Raw genomic sequence first — 21,806 nt, 5'->3', positions numbered from 1 at the left:
AAGGGTGCGTTCTTACCACATGTCTCCAGGGGTTAAATGCACAGGCTGGAGAAGGGAGGGCATAAAGGGAGCGGGGCTGCTCCTGGACGTAAGAAAGTGACCACCCAGGGCCGTGTCTGCTCGGATGGGCCCTGGAAGACAGGTGAGTCTTGATCCAACACTATTCCTTAGAGTTTAGGTTCACAATATGGTGGCTCTGATCTGAATTCCAGCAAAATGAGTTAGTTCCTTGAGCACCAAAAATCTCTCATTGTAAGGTGGTCTAGAGATGAGAAGCCCCTGTACCCAATAGTGCAGAGATGGTACAAGGTCCAGATCTATTTACATCTGTCTTCAGAATTTAACGCTTTGGCAAGATGATACATATGTAAGTGCTCCGTAAACTGCAGGGCACTGTACAACTATCGGCACCTCTGCTACAGGATGCCTTGGGCTTTTAACTTGGTGAAAGAGACCGGCGTGAATAAAAACGTTGGTGCTTTCCTAATGTCAGTCTCTAAGCTCCAGCCAGCTATGCCATTTCAGATGGCTGAAATTTAATTCAAGTGAACATGAGATCAAGCCTGAAGGAAGGGTGCAGAGAGAGGAAACAGGGTGGGGAAGAGACCACGATGAGGGACCTCAGAGCTTTCCCGGAGGTGCTGAAATGGGAAATAATTAACCTTTGGAAAGCCTGCAAGGTGACCTGGTATCTTCTGCCCCTGCCCCGCCGCCCAGGCTGGAAGGTTAATTAGTTTGCCCTGTACGGAAGGGCCAGGCCTAAAATTTAGAAGCACTGGCTGGACGCCTCACGTGCCCTCCTCCTGAGCAGAAGTCAGCGAGGGGGGTGCTCTCTCCATGGGGTTGACCCACCCACAGGGGCGGAGCTCACCCCACCCCAGTCCTCATCCCCTCCATTACCCCCGGGGGCCACCCGAGGGCACTCCTGTGGTGTTCTGCCAGTGATGCCTACCATTTGTCCTCCTGCCGCGGACATCAGTTGGTGCCACTCTGGGGCCAGTGCTATTTTCTGGCCATGGTCTCGTCAGTGTCACCACCCTCCCTTGCAGACACCCGAATTCTGAGAGGAAGCTGCCGTTTACCAGGGAAGAGGCCTTGCCCTCTGGGCCAGCTGGCTCTGTGACCTGGCAACCCTGCCAGGATGCATCCTCCCCACTCCAAAGGAGGCTCCAAAGGTGAAGGAATCTGTCAGAACTTGTTTTTCTGTGATAATTAGTGCTCTGGTTTCCAGTTGTGTTAAATGGGGTACTTGAGTCCTTGCCTCACCGGGAGCTGGAAAAAGAACTCTCCATTTTCTCTGCTTGTCCTTCAACAACTACGATTTTCCACTCTGGAAGCAAAATAGAGTCACCTAGGGTGCTTTAAAAAATACTCATGGAGGTCCCACCCCCAGGCCAATTAAATCAGAATTTCTCAGGGTGCGACGCTGGCATCAGTATTTTTTAATACACCCCAAGTATTCTCGTGTGAAGCCAGGGTTGAGAACCACTGAGGGGAAAATACACCAACAGCCCTGATAACGCAGCGCCAGATGTGCGGTTCCAATACTTGTTCAGGACTCGTCAAGACTGCCCTTCATTTCCTGGAGTGGCTATTCTCAGGCTCCCAATTCTGCCTGACCTCTGACCCTCCCGGCACAAGATCCAGCCTCCAGTGCACTGAATCCAACTCCAGATGCCAGGCCAGCCCAGTATCCGGACCCAACCTGTGGTCTGGTTTCTGGAGCATCAGAAGCAGCGCCAGGCAGGCTCCAGACAAAGCCAGCCCCACATGCCCCTCATCAGGCCCTTCCCTGCTCCTCCCCCTCTGCATGGGGTCTCCGGCCGAAACACGGATGCACACTTGGCCCCTCGCTCTTTGACAAGGTGGACATGCCCGGCCCCAGGTTCTCGTCACCCCCGATGTCTGCAGGAACGCTGGCTGGGGCCGTGCTGGTGAGGAGAACACAGAGCACCTCCAGGGTGGGGCCTTGGCCCCATTCCTGTTGCCCACTGGCTGCTCCGGACCCAGCCCAGGCTGGGGTGTGTGTACAGGAGCTGTCCCGGGGGTGAGAGCTGCCGTGAGGATGCTTGTTACCAGCCTCCTGCCGACAGCCCCGGACCCCCAGCATCGTCTGCCAGTCCAGCCCAGTCCTGGGCTCCACAGCTCCAATGTGCCACTGCTGGTGACACCTGCTTGAACCAGTACAAGTTCTAGGAGTAACCGTCAGCTCATGGTGCTGAGTCAGACTCATCCAGGTGAGCCCTGACCTGATCAATTCGGGAATCACCAATCCAAGGACACAACGAGGGCACTCCCAGGCTGGACCTCCTGGCTCCCCGCAGAGTTCCCTGCTGTTGTTTCTGAGAGCAATCAAGGTATTGGAAAGGCCCTGTTACAGGTTCAATTGTGTCTCCCACAAATTCCTATGTCCAAGTAATAACCTTCAGTACTTCAGAACGTGATCTCACTTAGAAACAGTCGGTGCTGATGTAATTAGTTACGATGAGGTCATGCTGTGGACTCAACCTAATATGGCTGGTGTCCTTCTACGAAGAGGGATATTTGGACACAGACACAGAGGGAGAAGGCCATGTGATGACAAAGGTAGAGATTAGAGTGACACAGCTGTAAACCAAGGAGCACCAGGGATTGCCAGGAGACACTGGAAAGAGGTGGGAAGCAAGGATGGAGACTCCCCTGCAGGTTTCAGAGGGTGTGTGGCCCTGCCGACACCTCATTTCAGATTTCTAGACTCCAGATCCACGAAAAAATGAGTTTCTGTTGTTTTAAGTCACCCAGTTTGTGATACTTCATCAGGGCAGGTCTAGGAAATGAAGACAAGAGGTAAACTCAGGCCTGGTTTTTCAGTTTCTCCTCCGAGTGAGTTTCTACAGGTTAGGATGCTTGCACATGTAACAACCAAAACCCACTCTGACTGGTTTAGACAACAAAGGGGATTTGTTCTATATATCCAGCTGCTTGAGAAGAAGAGATCTGCACGCTGACAGTAATCGTCAGATGACTATATGAACACGGAGAATTACACAGGGGGACTTATGTTACTGAGGTTGGGGCGTGGGTACAGCTTTATCATCTCAGACAGAAGACCCTTTCCTCTGAAAATGTGCATTCAACTTACTTCATGGGTTTCCTAGAACAAAACCATTCTTTACATTTGTAGATTGGAAGGGGATTTAGTATTGGACTCATCCTCAAAAATGACACACCAGCTTTAGCCTCTTGAGACAAAAGTCTCCCAGCAGGTTTTAGAATCCAGTATGTTCTACCAAGATTTCAAAACTCTTAGAGCTGTATTGTAGCCAGGGCAGCATCGTGTGTGTGTGTGTGTGTGTGTGTGTGTGTGTCTGTGTGTGTGTGTGTGTGTGTGTGTGTGTGTGTGTCAGTTAATAAGCCTTTGATAGAATAGTCTGAATTTGCCCTCAAACAGTAATTCTCCAGTTCCTTTTCTGATTTATTTCTCGAGCACCATCACCGAGCTCTACCCAGGTGGGACAGTATCTGGAGGCAAAGCATTCCTCAGCACGAGTTCACCACAGGGCTGTGAACATGCAAATTCTCAGGAGTCCAGACACCAGATATCCCAGCCCTGCACACACCGGTGCTGTCAGAGAGAGAACTACAGACTCTTGCTTGAGTTTCTCCAGCAAGGGAACAAAAGCCACAGAGAGTGCTGGACACTTTGCTCAATCCTGTGGGCACGTGTTATACGTTAATTGATGCTTTTGCCACCTGGCAGTGTGCTGTTTTGAGCAATTGTATGTCTATAGGAAATAATAAAGTGATTCATTTTTATCTTGAAAACGTCAATAGTTAACATACATTCTATCAATATTGCCTTTTGTCCCCAGCTTCTGCCTCCAATATTTTTTTTTTTTTTTGCAGTACGCGGGCCTCTCACTGCTGTGGCCTCTCCCATTGCGAAGCACAGGCTCTGGACGTGCAGGCTCAGCGGCCATGGCTCACGGGCCCAGTCGCTCTGCGGCATGTGGGATCTTCCCGGACTGGGGCACGAACCCGTGTCCCCTGCATTGGCAGGCGGACTCTCAACCACTGCGCCACCAGGGAAGCCCTGCCTCCAATATTTAATTGTAATGTATTGTAGTTGCAACAAGTTGAATCAACTGAGATTGAAAAATGAGATGTAAAAAAAAAAAAAAAGTGGAAAAACATATCCTTTGCGGTCAATATTCATCTTGCAAAGGGTTTTTTTCTGTAAGGAAGCCTGCCAAGAGTGGGAAAGACAATGAAGACAGAAAGTGATTCACTGAATCAGCAGCTTCAGAGAGGTCAGAAGGAGACAGAACTGGCCCTTGTACTTGGCAAAGAGAAGAGAGTCAAGAGGTTGGCTGGAAGCCCCGGAAATGCATCCTGTGAGACAAAGAGAGGGGTGTGTGTGACCACGCAGTGGTCAGGAGGATGGGGTGGATGCCACACTGCTGGGGGAGGGAGAGGTGCCCCCAGCCTCCTAGGACATGACCTCCGCCCTCCCACACCTTGGCTCCCATCAGGGCCCCTTCCCTTTCCTGGAAGTCAATGTTCCCTTTATGTCAACAACCTCTCCGTGACCTTAATATTCTCCACCCGCCAGGCTTCTGCTTGGGTTGTCCCAGAAGTGACCTTTTGGTCAGAAACTCCTCAGTAAGAAGATTGGATCCATGGGGTCACTCACCTGGGACCCCTGGCACTTAGTTCACCAGACTAAGAAAGCTGAGGCTAGAAGATATTGTCAAACAAAATCTCCCTAGACTTTCTCCAGAAATCATGTCCTGGAATTATCCCAAGCATTTTTTTTTTGGCTGTGTTGGGTCTTCGTTGCTGCGCACAGGCTTTCTCTAGTTGCGACGAGCAGAGGCTATTCTTCGTTGCGGTGTGCGGGCTTCTCATTGCGGTGGCTTTTCTTGTTGTGGAGCACGGGCTCTAGGTGCGTGGGCTTCAGTAGTTGTGGCTCGTGGGCTCAGTAGTTGTGGCTCATGGGCTCAGTGGTTGTGGTTTGTGGGCTCTAGAGCGCAGGCTCAGTAGTTGTGGCGCACAGGCTTAGTTGCTCCGCAGCTTGTGGGATCTTCCCGGACCAGGGCTCGAACCCGTGTCCCCTGCATTGGCAGGCGGATTCTTAACCACTGCACCACCAGGGAAGTCCCCAAGCATTTTGTAATCCCACCTCGACCTTCCAAAACGTCTCAGTGAAGGAGGAGGAAGTCATTTATGCGTCCGTTGGACATTTGTTATTGTCACCTGCCACCTGTGGGCCTGGTACTTTGGGTCGTATTTGGGATACTTCATGAAGACAGGCAAGTTTCTACTCTCATGAAGCTTACAACATAATGAAGGGATGCTGAACAAAGGAATACACAAACTCGTTTCAGTATTGACAAAGGATATGAAGAAATTAAAATGCAGCCATGCAGTACAGGGTGACTTCGAAGGGGCCACCTTAGTGTGGGTGGTCAAGAAGAGCCTTCTGAGGGGGTGACATCTGAGCCAAGATCAGAACAGAGAAGGAGGCAGACATGAGACCATCTAAGGAAGAGGATATAATGGATCTAAGTGGGAAGATGCTCATCTTGTTCAGCAGGAAGGAAGCCAGTGTGAAGTGACTGGTGACTCTCAACAGAGGCGATTTTTCCCACTAGGGGATACTGGACAATTGTGTTGCCACACTGGGGGAGGGTGCTCCTGGCAGCTAGTGGGTAGGGGTGGAGATGACTCTAAACATCCTATAGTGCACAGGGCAGCTGCCCATGATGAAGAATTATCTGGACCAAAATGTCACTGGTGCTGAGGTTAGAGGGTAAACTCGAGTGTAAGAGTGGCAAAGGTGGGCAAGGAGGTGATGGGGCCGTATTGGGCTGTGCAGCCCTCATGAGGAGTTGGGGTCACTCTAGAATGATGGAGCCCACTGGAGACTGCTCCTCTGGAGCCCGGCATGGTGTTCTCTCTTGCACTGATGGTTCTGGTGGAAAACTGACAGGAGTGGTACCACAACAGACCCTCATATAGAAACCCAAACAAGAGAGAAGGGTGGCTTCGACGAGCAGGGGAGATGCAGAGACATGGATGGTTTGGGGATATGCTCTCAAGATGAAACACACAGCTCTGTCGGTGAACTGGCTTGTGTGCAGCGGTGGGGGAAAGAGGAATCAAGCATGATTCCTGAGATGTTCGCTGGAGCAACTGGATGGTTACTTGTGACATTTTTGTAACGAGAAAGACTAAGAGAGGATTCTTTTGCGGTAAAATACCAGAAGTTCTGTTTTTGGATGGGATGAGTTTGTGACACTTATTAAACACCCACATGCAGAGATATGGCAGACAGTGGACTATCACCATATAGATGGTATTTAAAGTAGATAAGATACACTAAAATCCATCAATTGTGTGCCAGTTTATAGTAGACTACTTAAACAGTAATACTAACTTCAATATCAAAGGGGGAAAAAAAAGGAACATTTTTCCCTCTTGCAGTTTGCATAGAAAAAGTTGGTTAAGCTCTAACAATATATGATTCTTGGAAGAATAATTTTTTTAAAAGAGGCAGGACAATGTGAACTAAGAAGATGTTGACAAATACAGAATGAACCAGCAAAAGAGTTAAGAATCAGGGCTCACAGAACTTGAACTTCTTTGTGGCACCCCAACTTCACTTTCCTGATTCAATCGTCCCCCTGGTGGGGTTGCTGTTATCCCACTTCTCCGTGAGCCACCTCCCAAGCATCCACAAGGACCACTGAAGAAAGTGCCCCTCTGTGAAGCCATCTCTGTTCCTGACCCGAGTGGCTGCTCTTTTCTGTGCATTTGAGACACCTGAAATCCAGTCCTTCCCACAAGCCAGGCCTATGTTAATGTCATATCCTCTCATTGAGTGCTATGACTATGTACTATGAACTCCAGTTTGCAGACCAAGTAACTAAAGCACTGGGAGGTGAAATTCCCAAGGTCACTCAGCTAGTCAGAGGCAGAGTCAGGATCTGAACTCAAGGCTGTCTACTCCAGAACTCCTGCTCCTATTATTTTTTCAGTGACTGTTTTCCTCCACTAGACTTTCAAGTCCTTAAAGAACAAATCAAGCCACACTGGGTTCACGGTGAATACCAAGTGCCCTAGGTTTGCAAAGTGCCCCATATCTGGAAGTAGTCTTGATATTTGAAATTCTACCGTGAAATCACAGCTACAAGTTTCCGTCTCTAGGCATTTACAACTCAGGCCACTGAAATCTGCTATAAACCACCAGTCACTAAAGGAACACTTTGCAGAGAGGAAAAGTAAAAATCTTGATTTTTCTTCTTGAAGCTGAGATGTTTATTTAAAAATCAGCCCAAAGCTGTATCAGAATTTACTCTTTACCGAATTTCCTTTCTTTTTCCAGGAAGAAAAAAAATATATCACTTTCCCCTTTTGTAGCAGGTTCTATGGGGAATTCCCTGGTGGTCCAGTGGTTAGGACTCGGCACTTTCACTGCCGAGGCCCCGGGTTCTATTCCCTGGTCAGGGAACTAAGATCCTGCAAGCCACACAGTATGGCCAAAAATAAAACATAATGATAATAAATAAATTGTAGCAGGTGCTCTGACCTCACCACTGTCCTCCCTCAGACAACACTGCCCCACCCACTGACCTTCACCATCATTATGGGGCTGCATTTACTCTACAACTGGAAACCAAGGTATATCTTCCTACACTGCAGACAGTAACAGCTTAGGTCCCTACCTCTTGCTCCAACTGTTCATAAATTTTAAGCAGGATAATAGCAAAGATGTTCACTGCAGTGTTATTTAAAACAGCAAATAGCTAGAAACCATCCAAATGACCACCATTATTGATGTAGTTGTTCAAATTGTGATACATTCACCTAACAGAATATTACCAGCTTTTTAAAATGTTTACTAAGAATTTTTATTAACAAGGGAAGATGATCACCACATAATTGGGAAAAAAGGATACTGAATATAACATAAGCACAATGTGTATTAAAAGTGGCACTTACAAGATTCCCGGAACACTGCCTTGTTACCTCACCACCATCCAATCAGAAGAAAGTCACACACCCTGCAGCCCTCACCCCAAATTTTGCCTATAAAAAGTTCTCCCTAAAAACTATCAGAGAGTTAGGGTTTTTTGAGCACAAGCCACCCATTTTCCTTGGTTGCCCCTGCAATAAACCTTTCTCTGCTCAGAAAAAAAAAAAAAAAAAAAAAGTGGTACATACACAAAAGACTAGAAAGAAATAAAACAATGGCAATGTGTTAATGGGATCATGGCTCAGCTTTTTTCCTCATTAAGCTTCCTAACTTTTCCAGCTTTCTGTGTGCATTATCTTCTAGTCAGAAAAAGACATTATTGGTTATATTTTAAAATGTATCTGTGGCTTCTGGGGTGACAGAAGCCTTTGTTCCATTTCTGGCACCTTTCTAAAGACGGTTAGTCATTTCTAGTGCTGAAAAGGAAGGGTACCAATTAAAAAGCCCACAAGGTGTTTGCAAAGTTGGTGCATTCTTTTCTGCATAAAAATGTGTTGAAAGAATATTATGTGCTAGGTGCAGGGCAAGTCCTGAGATACAGATATTAGTAAGGCAAGGTCTCCCCTTCAAGGAGCTTACAAGATGTCCATTTAAAATCTTAGAATGTGTAAAGAAAGGTGGACCCAAGTCCTTAAAGGTGAATACATTTCTATTATCATCATTTTAAAAACCTACCTAGTGACTTAAACAATCAACCAAGAGTGACAACCTAAATGGGGGTCCCAAATATTGATATTTGTTGCAAATCTATCCCCTAACCTTCCGAAGGTCTGGCTGTAATCCCTCCTTTCCCTCTCCAGTACCCTCCACAGGAAGGTAATGCAACACACCAGAAATTTCCTGAATACGGTTTGTGCTCAAGTCTTACCTCAGAGTTATATTTCCTCCTCCTATAAAAAGTAGCTCCCTATCCATAAATTGCATCGTACTCGACAGATCTTTCCTTTTGCAGTCATGAGACCTCTCCCATGCTGTCATCTGGTTTGTGACATCCTGGATCCTCCCCAAGTACAGACCAGCCTGTCCCCTTGCTCTCCTGGGCAGTCCCTCTTCACTAAGGCAGCGAGAACACAATTCTGTCTAGTGACAGATCCACAGACACACCCTGCCCCCCAAAAACCCCAACAAAAAAACCCCAAAGCCCTCTTCCTTATCTTTTTAAGCTAAATTTTGCAAGATCAGATCCATCTAGCATGAAAAGGTCCCAAACTATCCAAGGTGCTGACGATCCCTGAAGCACTCCCAGTGAGACAGGCAGTTAAATGCAATGGAAAACTGCTACTTGCCCTAAACTCAAACTTTTGTTTGATTAAGGGTTAATCGGGGGGGATTAATCTCCTGCCATAGTGCTGTCCTGGGAGCAGTAATGACAGAGCTGGAAAGGACCCAAGGTTGCTGTGTTCACAGCCTTCCTGTTACAAACTGAGGTCCCCAGAGCCCAAGGGACTTGCCTGAATTCCCACTGTTGGGTCAGAGCCAGCAGGCACCTGGCTCTTATTCTCACAGAGGGCTCAGTCCCAGGGTTTCAAACTTTTACTTCTCACAGAAAAACAAAGGTGCAGCCTGCAGCATGTGTGTGTGTGCTTGTGCGTGCGCGTGTGTATTAACACATTACATACATGTACCACATGGTTGAAGATGGTCTCATCCACGAAATGGTTAAAAAATGGTGATAAGAGACAGTTGGGAGCCAGCCAGGCTGCTCTGACACCTCCTGGCGGTGACCTGACCTGGGGCTGATCCTTGGAACTCTCTGAGCCTCAGCTTCCTGTGTAAATGAGGATTATAATAGTCTTCACCTCCCAGGGCTATTGTCAAGATTAAGCCAACCACTAAAGTAAAGCAAGTGTCTGACACTTTTTTAAAGCCGTGTATGAATTTAACTCTCACAACTTTCAGAAATGCAAACAAACAGAAAGGGAAGTTCTGATATTTTCTTCCCACACCCAGTGGTTCCTCTGGCGCATCCCAGGGCTGAACACACGCCCCTGGGGAGACCACACTGTCCTCCATGCTCCCTCCCCGGCTGGCACTGGCCAGAAACGCACCTCCTCACAAGGCTTTGCACTGGCGCTCATGTCCCTCTGGCGCCAGCTTTGCCCACACACCTTCCCCTGGGGCCCAGCGGTGGTCCCAGTGGAATATTATGCAACCAGGCCACAAGCATTTCATCTGCTGGGAAGAGTCCTGCTCCCTGAGAAAACCCCCGAACGGTGCCTGTTCCAATCTGTCTTCGGCTCATGTCATGTGAAGAATGACATGAGAGAAGCAAATTCCCAATGCTGCTCACCGTGGTGACAATGGCTGAGATTCATTAAAGGCATAAATCAGCTCATTATCCAGACTGCGGTTTCCATTTGGTTTTGGATAATTTACTTAATATTTATTGATCACTGAGGATGTGAAATGGCCTGTCCTGGGCCAAATAAGCAATTTAAAATAGAGAGATACAGGGGAATGCCTAACCACGGCCAAAGTCATCCGTCCCTAGGAAATTCACAAACACACCCTGGGCAGGTGACCCTGGAGTGGGTGGGTGGGAGCAGCTCACCAGGCACCTCTCACAGCGCCACTCTATTAAGTTCAACCAGAGGAAATGTGGGGATGCAGCCAATGTCTAGTACACCCAAACATATGAAAAGGGTTCCACCTCATACCTGTGTCAACGCGCTGCCGCTTGAAGGGCCAACAGCAGGACTCAAACAGGGGAGGGGTCTCTCTGCACAGAAGGGAAGGGACTCTGCAGACCAGCGAAACCGTAGTGCCCCGTGCCACCATGCAGCTCCTGCCAATAGCTGAATTAACACGAGTCATGTTCACCAATCCAGGGAGGAAAGTAACATTTTGCTGAGTATCAAAAACTCGTAGTTAGTTCTGGTTCTCACTCCGTCAGAGAGATCACCACGGCGGGCACCCTTGAATTTCTTTCTCACAACCCTGGGTAAAAGCGCTGCAAAACAGAAGGAGAGGAGGAAATAAATCAATCCACAAGCCCAAAGCCACCCAGAGGAAGGCTGCATTTCGGCCCTGGCTTAAAAAGCTCTTCCCTCCTGCTCTCAAGTCCCCGGGGCCAGGCAGGAGTCAGCGGCTCCCACACCTGGAGGCTGAGCGGACCTCCTGGGGGTCTCTTGGGGAGAGTGGGTGATAATCCTGAACTTCCGGTGATTCTCCTCCTCCCGCCGCCGCCCACACACCTCAGTCTCAGGGGCCTGGGGAAGAGTGACTCCCTGTCCAGTAGAGGCCGAGTCCCTGTGCTCCTCAAAAGCCACCCAGGCCAGTCCCGACTCAGGGACACAGCGCTGGGGCCACAAATTCCCAATCAAAACCCCGGACCCCAACCGTGACCAGTGTGAGAGGACTTACAGGAGGCAGTTTCCAAATGTTTGAAATCAGGCGCATTGGGATTTTCGTCCATTACTGGGTGGACATTTACGGTGATTGCAACGCACGGGAAACGAAGGAATGGGGCCCAGAGGCCGCGGCGCGAGCCGCACAGGTGCGCGTCGGTGGCTGGAGGGCTCAGGCCGAGGGGACGGCGCCTGAGCGTGAGGACCCTTGAGAAACTGTTTACTAAGCACCTGCCTTGTGCCAACCTCCTGGAAGACGAGAGCGCTCTCAAGCCCCTGGCCTTGGCGGAGGTCTGCGGCCTCACCTCACACCCTCCAGGCCTGGGTTCCCGACCTCTAACCACGAAGCCCCGGGACCCTTCTTACAGGGCGGCGCCAGCGCTCTCTCGCGAGAGTCTGAGAGGACACACTGAGCATTCGCAGCCCGCGCCCCGCCCCCCTCAGGAGCCGTGCTCTCAGCTTCCTCCCCGCCCCCAGGGGGCGCTCTCTGCCCCAGAGCCCTGAGGGCTTCCGCCTCCGCCTAGCGGCTGACTGCTGAGGGGTTTCCGTAGTCGGAAGCCCCCTCATACAGGGACACAGCCCTCATTCTCTACTGTCAGCATTAAGCAGTAAAGTTGACCTTTCTGCCCCTGCTGCTTATTGCTGTCTTATTTCGCCTTTGGTTCAGAGCCGGGGCAAGGAGGAGGGAAGCTGATAAGGGCCACTCCCCTAATATCCCAACACTCTAGGTCCCCACCCCGGGGTTTTGACCTTGCAGTTTCCTCTGCTTGAAATTCTCTGCCTCCAGATCTTAACTGTCTTCTTTTCATCAGGTTTTAGGTCAAATATCATTCTTGATTCCATTTTCCTCTTCTGTTTTTTTCAATTTTTTTTTTTTACATCTGAAATAATCATGTTCATTTTTAAAGATTTGCTTATTCATTGTCCATCTCCTCCACCAGGAGGTTTTAGGAAGTAGAACTGACAGGACTTGGTGACCGAAGACAGGTTCTGCCAGCGTCGGGCTTGCAGGAGGTGCAGGTTTGAGGTACGTTGGGTTTGTGGCGCCTGAGTCCTGCAAGGGAGGTGTCCAGGAGGCGGTGTGGACATGGGCGGGGCGGGGGGGACGATGAGCGCTCCTGGACGAGCCTTGAGTGAGAGTGAGAGGTGAAGGGAGGAGCGCGGAACCCAACTCTTAGGATCTGGCAGAAGAGCCTGCAAAATGTGGCGGAGAAGCAGCAGTTATAGCCGGCTCAAAGGCCAAGCAAGAGGGCTGGGGGCCAAAGCGGAGAGGTTGAACAAGGCAGTGATCGGCTGTGGCAGCTGCTGCAACGTCCAGCCCCATCCTCCCTCCCACCACGGTGACCGTGGTGAGCAGCACCCAGACCAGGGCAGCTGAATGGCCAGGAGGGAGGGCGTGAATGGGGAGGAGGGGCGAGGGGCAGAGGCCAGGACCGAAGGGATGGAGGCGGCTGGAAGTTGCAAACAGTAGGCAGGGTGCCCATCTGCATGAACCAGTGGTTTTATTTCTGGCCCAGCTGGAAGCGAAAAGGAAGTCAGGGATTTCCAGTGGAGGCCAAGGGACCCATCTTCAACCCTGGATGTGGAGAGCCTTGTGCCTCCACAAGTGAGTGAGGCCCATCCTCAGTGTGCTGGAGTGGAGGGGAAAAGGCTGCAAACATTTTTTTTTTTTATTTAAACAAATGGGAGTGTTTATCTCAGGTATGGTACCAGGGGATGGGTTGCAGAAAAGGAATTAAACGTGAAGCAGAGGGAGCTCTGAGGTCAGCGTGCTAGAGAAAACTGCTGTGTCCATCTTCCACAGGTGTGTAGAATTCAAAGTTGCTCAAAATAAAACCCTGCCTATTGGAGAAAAACAGCTAGGAAATGGTTTTGATGGTGTTTGATGGGCAGAGCAAAGGAGCATTGGTCTTTCTGTTCTTTTCCGTCCCAAGAGTGAGTCTTCAAAGCTCTGTAAAAGCAGGCCCAGGGTCCGTCTGCTCTGTCCTTGCACCCTCTGCGCTCAGCACACTTGGAAGAGGCTCTGTTTGTGGCAAGGCTTCTAGGGTAGAAGCGGTCAAGGTTATTACTGGCTCTCCATTGCAGGAAGGAATCCGAGCTGCGTTAATGAGGAACAGCTGGTGGCAGGTGGGCCCTTCCCCCTTCTTTGTTCATTGGAGGTGGGAAGTCAGTAGCATCCCTCAGGAAGTCACGACAGAAACGTTTGAAGGCCACTGGTGGACAGGAAGAACTCACAGTGCTGGATCTCAGTGACCACCCTGTGGGGCTGGGATTTAAAGAGAATTCCGAGCTTGGGGTTGGTCCTTTGCGACCTCAGACCTGGAGACCCACCCCGTCTCCCTGCGTTCTTGGTTATGTGGGTCTCTGCAGTAGTAGCGTCATCTTTTTAAAAATTTATTTATTTTTGGCTGCATTGGGGCTTTGTTGCCGCGCACGGGCTTTCTCTTGTTGCGGCGAGCGGGGGCTACTCTTGGTGGCAATGCGTGGGCTTCTCACTGTGGTGGCTTCTCTTGTTGCGGAGCACAGGCTCTAGGTGTGCGGGCTTCAGTAGGTGTGGCACACGGGCTCAGTAGTTGTGGCTCGCGGACTCTAGAGCGCAGGCTCAGTAGTTGTGGCGCACAGGCTTAGTTGCGCTGCGGCATGTGGGATCTTCCCAGACCAGGGCTCGAACCCATGTCCTCTGCATTGGGAGGCGGATTCTTAACCACTGCGCCACCAGGGAAGCAGACCTTTTAAAATGTGCTTTGTTTTTCATCCTTGTGGGCCTCTCACTGTGCTCCACCCACCCCGGCACTTATGCACAGAGTGGGGACTCAACTTCTGCCTGTAGATGGTCAACAGTTTATGAAGGAGGTTAGAGAGCCTCCATCTTTGGAAGAAAGAAAATTCCACTCAGCAGAGCAACAGTTTGGATTCTGCCTAGAATTGGGCACTGGGTGAACTCTCGAGATCATTCCTGCCCCACGATGCTCAGACTGGATGGAAATGGACAGGAGAGGCACCACTGTGGTCACAGAGGTGGGCTTGGGCTTTCCTGCCCATGGCCCTTTCTTTCCCCAACACTCAGCATCTCATCCCTTAGAACATGTGTTGGTAACAGAAAAGGAGTGAAGACAAAACCCAACACGTTGTAATCTAAGGAATATCACGATGAGATTTTAAATTTGAAAGCTGGAGGACTCAAAGATGTTTACATGAAGGGTGTATGCCAATTATATGCAGACAGCATTGAAATACATGCCCAATGAAGTTTCCAGGAAAAAAGTCCTGTGGGTTTACCTGTGAGAGATGGTGGTTTCAGCTCCTGAGGAAAAAGTGTGGGTGATTGTGCTTAGGATAAGCAGGGGTGGGCCACATTTCAATGAACTATCTTTAACCTACTGAAACGCTCTAGGAAAAGGAGTATTTGAGTAGTTCTTAAGATGCATTGTAGACCATCATACAAACAAAAGACTTTATTTTGCATGCATGATTTATTCCTGGGTTACAGGGCAATTTCTGTTAAGTGGAAAACTGACTTAAGAACCTCCAGATGGGACTTCCCTGGCGGTCCAGTGGTTAAGACTTCACCTTCCAATGCAGGGGGTGCGGGTTCGATCCCTGGTTGGGAAGCTAAGATCCCACATGCCTCGGGGCCAAAAAACCAAACCATAAAACAGAAGCAACATTGTAACAAGTTCAATAGACTTTAAAAATGGTCCACATCAAAAAAAAAGAGCCTCCAAATGTTAACTGCAAAGCAGTTTTCTTAAAGACTCAGAAAGGCAAATGACCTGTACATGAGTTCAGGAAAAGGCAACGGCTGGAGTTGCGCCATTTGGGAAAATGATCTTAGTTGCCATTTCAACTTTCTTCCAATAGATAAGATTAGGAATTAGGGGGAAGTTCAGTTTATTGGAATAAGACCTAAGAAATAGTAATGACTAGAAAGTACTTGAAATTTCAGCCTGAAGCCAGTTTTACTTCCAAGGCTTTAGAAGAAGAGAGGAATGACAGTGCGAGAAGTGCTAGTCATAAGCAGACGGGAGAAAATTCTCCACGTGTTCTGCCATTCCCCCCTCTGAACAGGATAGAACATTGTGTTTCTGATTTAGAAGAAAATGGAAGGACTAATGAACTGGAGCCCAACAAAAGCAGCACTTGTTTATGGGTCCTTAAATTCAGGGCAGGGGACAGCGTGGCTTTCTACTTTACCACACAGCCTGAAAAGTGGAAGGCGGCCTTGGGGACCCCTTGGGCCCTTTCTTCCTGTCAAGGTTCAACCTTAGTCTTCTAGAAGGCAGGGGGCAACGTGTAGGGCCTGTAGTCTGCCCTCAACTGGCTGAGACCAAGACCTCAGGAGGTCAGCACAGCTACCGTGGCACCCAAGCCCCGCTGCATTTGTGGTCCTGGGCAGGGGACCCAGAGCTGAGCACACTGGCGGCTCTGGCTGGTGCTTCCTAAACGCGTGGCGTGAATGGACATGGTGGATCGGGTGGGTGTGAGGTTGGCTGTGGAGCTTGCTTCCTATCTCTCACCCAAAGCTTCGTCTGCTAGGTGTAGTTCCTGCTTTGTTACTGATCAGGGCAGTGGATCTGCCAAGCTAAGTCTGAACTTGGTTGCGATTTTGGTAAAGGTGGGGTGAGGGGACAACCTTGAGAGCCATCTTTCAAAGACGCAGCAATAGGAATCAGTTCACAACAGGTGAACAACAATAGGGAAATAAAGTTTGCACAGATCCATTTGCACAAAATGCATTTTGGGGGGATGAACTGAAAGCAAAAGAAATTCAATGGCAAGAAATGAGGAAAACCTATTTTTTCTACCATGACATCATCCCTCCCTCCTGTAACAGTTCCAACAGATGTTTCCTAGGAGTTTTTGGGTTTTTTTCCTCTCTGGGAGTTTTTAATTTAAAGAACTACTTTTTCTGTGTTCCCAATTATTTTCTATCTGACCACCCTTAGTTCTTTACTTACAACAATGACAATACTTCCACTTACATAAGGCTTTACTATCTACAAATTAGGTGGTTTGATCACTGGGGAGGAAGGGAGGGCAGATACCACATTGTACAAAAACCCCACACTGTCCAAAAATTCTATTTCCTGACGTGTCCGAGTGAATTCAAAGTGCCTTCTGAGGAGTGTTCGCATGGGAATTGTGCTTTGTCTCCGTTGGGCAGTGCCAGCAATGAGCTGATGTTGTCCTATTAGATCCAAGGCATATTAGGGGGTTTTTATTTATTTTTCCCTATGGGGAATGGAGAACTGGATGTTGGAGACTGACTTCCTCTCTCCCAGGTCGATGCTATGATTCCGGCTACACATCTTGATATGTCTGCACGTCAGTGTCCCTAATATTTCTCTGACTACTTAATAGTGCTGGAGATTGCTTTCTGTCAGGTGTCTAGGAATGAAAGTAACTGAAACTTTCTTTTGGAAGAGGGGCAGGAGAAAGACCAAGAGTCATGCCCATTTCCACCCAAAATCTAATCTCACCAGCAGGTGGTGCTGTGACAAAAGCAATCTAGAGAAACCAGGTCAGATTGGGAGTCGGGGCTCCTGAGCCTGGCCCTGGTGCCCTCCGGAAAGCCACTATTCCGTGGGCACACACGTGGCAGCCTGTGGCTGATCCAACACCAAGCAACCTCCAGGGCCCTCGGTAGGGAGCTCTGAGTCTATTAGCAAGGCTGCGAGCCCCGTCAGAGCTTCCAGCCTCTTACCCACCCACCCGCCAGCCCTCTCCCAATTCGCTGGCCTTCCCAGCAGGAAGGACAGTGTGGGGCGGGGCTGAGGGATGCCCTTCCCCCTCATGCTCACCGTGGCTTTGAGGAATCTTCAATTAAGCACTTCACAGTTTTATAAGCAGTTCTGCATACATTATTAGATGCTTCCTTGCTGAGAAGTGAGAAGAAACTCCTCCTCAGGCAATAACTGGGAGACTCCTAAGCAAGAGCAAGGAGGCCTAGTAGTAGGTCTCCGCGTCTTTAGCCGCTTAATATGTGCTCATCTCTTACTTTTGACCCACATGCCTATTTACCCCAAGCTTCCAAAGGGCAGTTTTGTCCTTTATCTCCATAGTGCCTTGTATGCGGCGTGTGCTCAATGTGACTTAATGGTCTAAGAAACTGAGAAGCAAGCAAGCACTGAACTCGCGGCCTTAGGAAAACAGCAGCGCCAAGCCTGTGCCCCTTCTCCCAGTCAGCCACACACGTTAGGACGTGAGCTGAGCCCCCACTTGGGACTTGCTGGTCCCAGCAGCTGTCCCTGGCACAAGCAGTTGCTGTGGGACCCATCGTGGACTCCTCAAATTATTGCTGCCTCTGTTGGCCATGCTCAGGGCGGAAGTGTTGGTGGCTCCTCTGGAAGGGAGCTGCTGTGGAATCGGATTCGCACTGACCATCTGGGCAGACCCCGCTCCAGGCAACAGGTGAGCCCTGTCCACAGGGGATTTAAGCACCGAGGAGGTCTGAGAGCCAGCCCAGATCTTCTGTAGTGACTATGGCACTGGGGTGAAAACCCAGAGCCTTCCAAGTCTGCTCCGATCCACTTGGAGCAGAGGGACGACAGGGCAGCAAGGTGCTGCTGAGTGGGTCTGGGCGCAGGGACCCTCAGATAGTTTTGCTCCGGCTCTAGAGCAGAGAGCTCTGCCCGGGCTTGGGCAGTCTAGTCCCTTGGTCACTGGGTCCCTTATGGGCTGAGAGGAACTCAATCTCCTTCCACAGCCTTAGTGGTTTTCAAAGTACACAGCGTACAAGTAGCCTGACACGGAATGAAGAACGGACGTCACCAAGACAAGGGGGGGTCCTCTGATCTGACCACCCAGCGAGGGGATGGACAGCCCATTACCGAATCTACAAGAAAGACCAGTTGCCATGTCCTGTCACTGAACCAGCCAGGTACCACTGGAGGGTAGATCTGAAGAAGGAAAACCATTCTACCTGGGAAGCTAGTCCACATGAGACAAGAGAGAAGACCCACAGCATCTCCAAAACATGGTTCACAAGATGCAGGGTCGGCGGGGAGGGGTGGGGCACTAGAGTCTGTAAATGGGGCCAGTAAGTCAGCTAGGAATACGGGATTTCCTAGTGGACCCCACTGCACTGACATTATTTCTGCTAGGGGTAGAGAGCGAGGCAACCAGCTCCGGTGTACATTGTTAAGCAACCATACTCCAATTTTTATAAAAAGATCTATTAACATGTTCAGGTGATTGAGGGGGCCTTGAGAGACCTGGAAACCAACTTGGCTTTGTGGGAGTTTTCCAGGGATCTCCTCTATGCAACCTCATCTATTCCCCTTTTACCGTCTACCCTACACAATAACAAGAAGAAACAGAAAGGCTGTAAGACCAGCTACACGTATTGTTAACCACAGGGTTGATTTCACTATGTTCGTTCAATGTAGGTTAGCCTGTTGGGTATTTTCCCTTAAAAAAAGATCAAGGTCGGAAGTATCTGACGACCCCAAAGTTACATGCATTCATTCCAAACCCAAGCTGGGTGGGAGCATCTGCAAGACACATCTGGCTCTTGAGACAAAAGCAGATGGGTCCAATACTTGTACATTTTATATTTATTATAACAAAAATGACATGTTCACTTGTGCATTCTGCTTTAATATAACTCTTGGTATGTAAATGATCTAACTGAATTCTATACAGTCATGCTGATTGTGGCAGCAGTAAGGAACACAATTAAAAAGTGTCTACAAAGGAGGCTGGGTGGAAACAGGAGAGGAAGAAAAAGGGTCAGAGGCCCCTCGGGTGCAGGTTCGTTTCCAGTGGCCTAAGGTCCACCTTATTTGAACAGCAATGCTCTCAGCAATGCTCAGGCTCATCATTCAATGAATTAGAAAGGTGGGGGGATGAGGGGGTGTGGGCAGGAAGGTGTGTCAGAGGGGGAGGGGAGGGAAGTCAGTTGTTTAGTCCCTTATGCCAAAACTACAAAACATGTGAAGCATCACTATACAACACTGAGCTATTTACAATAGAAATTTTTCAATCAACTGTTCTCTCAGAGAAAATTAGTGAATCCAGTGACTTAGGTCACCTGACAGAGTAAAGCAACTCCTAGGAGTTAGTCTCCATATTCTACAAATGTCTATCATTTTCAAGACAAAAAAAAAAAAAAAAAGTCTTCCCCCCCTACCCCCCGCAAAGAAATACAGAATTACAGTATTATTAAATCATTTAGCACTGGCAACCTGCCCTGCCTTCCAGACAGACAAAACAACACAAAGCCACTTTAAAAAGTATTACATTATCATTAACTGTTTCTCTGTAATATATTAAACCTTTTGTTCTTTGTCTTTACACATCTGATATGTTAGGGGAAGAAGTTAACAAATTTAAATCATATTGGTACAGCATCACGAGAAGAAAAGTGGTAATTAAAAAATGACCAACAGAAGGGGAACCTACAGACTGGCTGCAAAGACTGGCTGGGAAAGCGTCTGGGAGAAGGGCGTGGAGTAAACCCCTGGTTTAACGGGAGCCTGGGAGGCTCTGGCAACTCAGCCTTTGTTGGTTAGTTTATTTTTAAGCAGCGCGCGGGTGGGTCATAGCGGTGTGTCACAGCAGTCTGGCAGCTGGTCCCCCGGGCACTGCCGCGGCGGCGGCTGCACGTGGAGCTGTGAGGGCGGCGGCGGTGGCGGCGGCGGCGGCGGCGGCTGCTGGTGTTTCATGATCTCTTTGACCTCCTCCTCCAGCTCCGGGGGAATGATGAACTGATCATCAGGATCCGGCTGAGCCGGGGCTGCAAAATAGCCCCCCGGCTTGCGGAGAGGCGCGTCCGTGGCCACCTCTATCACGTTGTGGCTCCGTTCCTGGGGCGCCACGGAGCCGTTAGCCCTCCGGCGCCCCATGGTCCCCACGGCGGCACAGTCCGCCCTCCGGGGCAGGGCCGGCTCGTCCTCGTTGGCGATGATGACGATGCCCTCGTCGCTGGCCTCGGCCGGCAGCTGCAGCAGGGGCTGCTGCCTCTCCTTCTCCTTGGCGCGGCCGCAGTGGATGTCCACCTCCACCTCCACCCGGCTGCCGTTGGTGAAGACGCCCTCGATGGGCTCTTCGTCATCGCTGTCGAGGCCGTTGTCGGAGAAGGCGCTGGAGAAAGTGGCGCTGGACAGCTGGCGCTGGAAGGAGCTGGACGGGCAGGCGGGGTGCAGCGAGCAGCGCGGCTCGCTGGGGCAGGCGGGGCTGCTCTCGCTCAGGGCGCCCGGAGGGGGCTCGTCCGAGGCCGTGGACCCCACCTCGCTGCTCATCTCGGACGTGGAGAGCTCGCTGCTCATCTCCGAGGCCAGGCCGCTGCTGGATGACGGCACGCCCAGCCCGTCGGCGGGCCGCTCCCTGATGACCATGCTGACGGAGGGCGGGAAGGTGCCGGGGCTGGGCGGCGGCACGGGCCCGCCGGCGCCGAGCTCGCAGCAGCAGAAGCTGTCCTCGGGGACGCTGAGCTGCACCACCACGGCGCTGACGCTGTCGCGGCAGCCGTAGCTCTGCGCCAGCGTGCACAGCTTCTTGGCGGCGGCCAGAGCGTCGGGGACGTTGCGCACGGCCCCCACGGCCTCCTCAACGGACAGGCTGTCCCACAGGCCCTTGCTGCCCAGGATGAAGAACTCGTCCTGCGGGGTCAGGGCCACGGACTGCACGTGGGGGCGGGGCACCACGCTGGGGTGCAGGAACGTATAGCCCAGGATGCGCGTGGACTCGGTCACTCCGTTCACTTTGCCATCCTGGAAGAAGAGGGGTTTCCAAACAGACGTTACCACGGAGCACGCGGGGCGACGTGCGGCTTCCCTGGGGCCTCCTGCCTGGGGGACCACCGGAGCGTGACACGTGGTCCACAGGCGGGGGGGCTGCCCACCCTCCTGAGAGTGGTTCATGTCCACCTGTCATCAGAACCCTGGGGCAGAAGCCCGGGACAGGTAAGAAGCAGGAGGGACAAATGGAAAGTATCTCAGTTACTCCCTTTATTGGGACCCGTCTATCTCCAAAGCAGACCATCATCTGACACAGCAACATGGCTGATTAGCTCCTCCTGGAACCCACGGGGGTCCCGAGAGGAAGAGCCTTGCTGAATGCGCCCGAGGCGCAGCCCCCGAGGCAGGTGGCGTTCCAGATAACGCCCGGAATCTTAGGTCACTCCCCAAAGCACATCAACCATCAGGGGCGGTAATGTCTGAAGGTCCAGAAGTGAGGGGAGAGGCACTGTTTTAAACGTAAGAAGGTTAAAAACAATTGGTGGGGAAATCTTGGGGTGACTAGCTGGGTACAGCTGATCGTGTTTGGAGAGGTAGATGCTTAAGGAGAAGTGCCAGGTCCTACCGCTTCCCTGAACTCACTTCCCTGGCAGCAAATGGAGACGACAAAGTCTCCTGCTTCAGTCCAGCCGAGTTCACGCCACTTAAACCACGAACCAAAGTTTCAGACCACTTGCCAATAAAAAGCCTTTACTCTGAAGC

The 21,806-nt window shown here is 50.4% G+C and overlaps 1 protein-coding gene across 3 annotated transcripts in view; it reads right to left on the bottom strand.

The window, feature by feature from the left end:
• Positions 1 to 13,491: 13,491 nt before the first annotated feature.
• PHLPP1 (PH domain and leucine rich repeat protein phosphatase 1) overlaps positions 13,492 to 21,806 on the bottom strand; it is a 217,802-nt gene continuing 209,487 nt past the window's right edge. The window contains exon 16 of one of the 3 annotated variants that reach the window (XM_089895283.1): positions 13,492 to 21,077. In XM_089895283.1, the coding sequence (XP_089751409.1) occupies positions 19,905 to 21,077 (1,173 nt within the window). In that variant the 3' untranslated portion in view covers positions 13,492 to 19,904. The remainder of the gene's footprint in view (positions 21,078 to 21,806) is intronic. The other 2 variants (XM_089895284.1, XM_022584325.3) reach the window with 2 other exon arrangements.

Source organism: Delphinapterus leucas, chromosome 14, assembly GCF_059928025.1.
Source record: "Delphinapterus leucas isolate spDelLeu-1000000601 "Yukka" chromosome 14, BTC_Dleu_Yukka2, whole genome shotgun sequence".
Classification (NCBI taxonomy): domain Eukaryota; kingdom Metazoa; phylum Chordata; class Mammalia; order Artiodactyla; family Monodontidae; genus Delphinapterus; species Delphinapterus leucas.
Note: the sequence above shows the minus strand (reverse complement) of the source record. Positions and strands in the feature narration are given on the sequence as shown.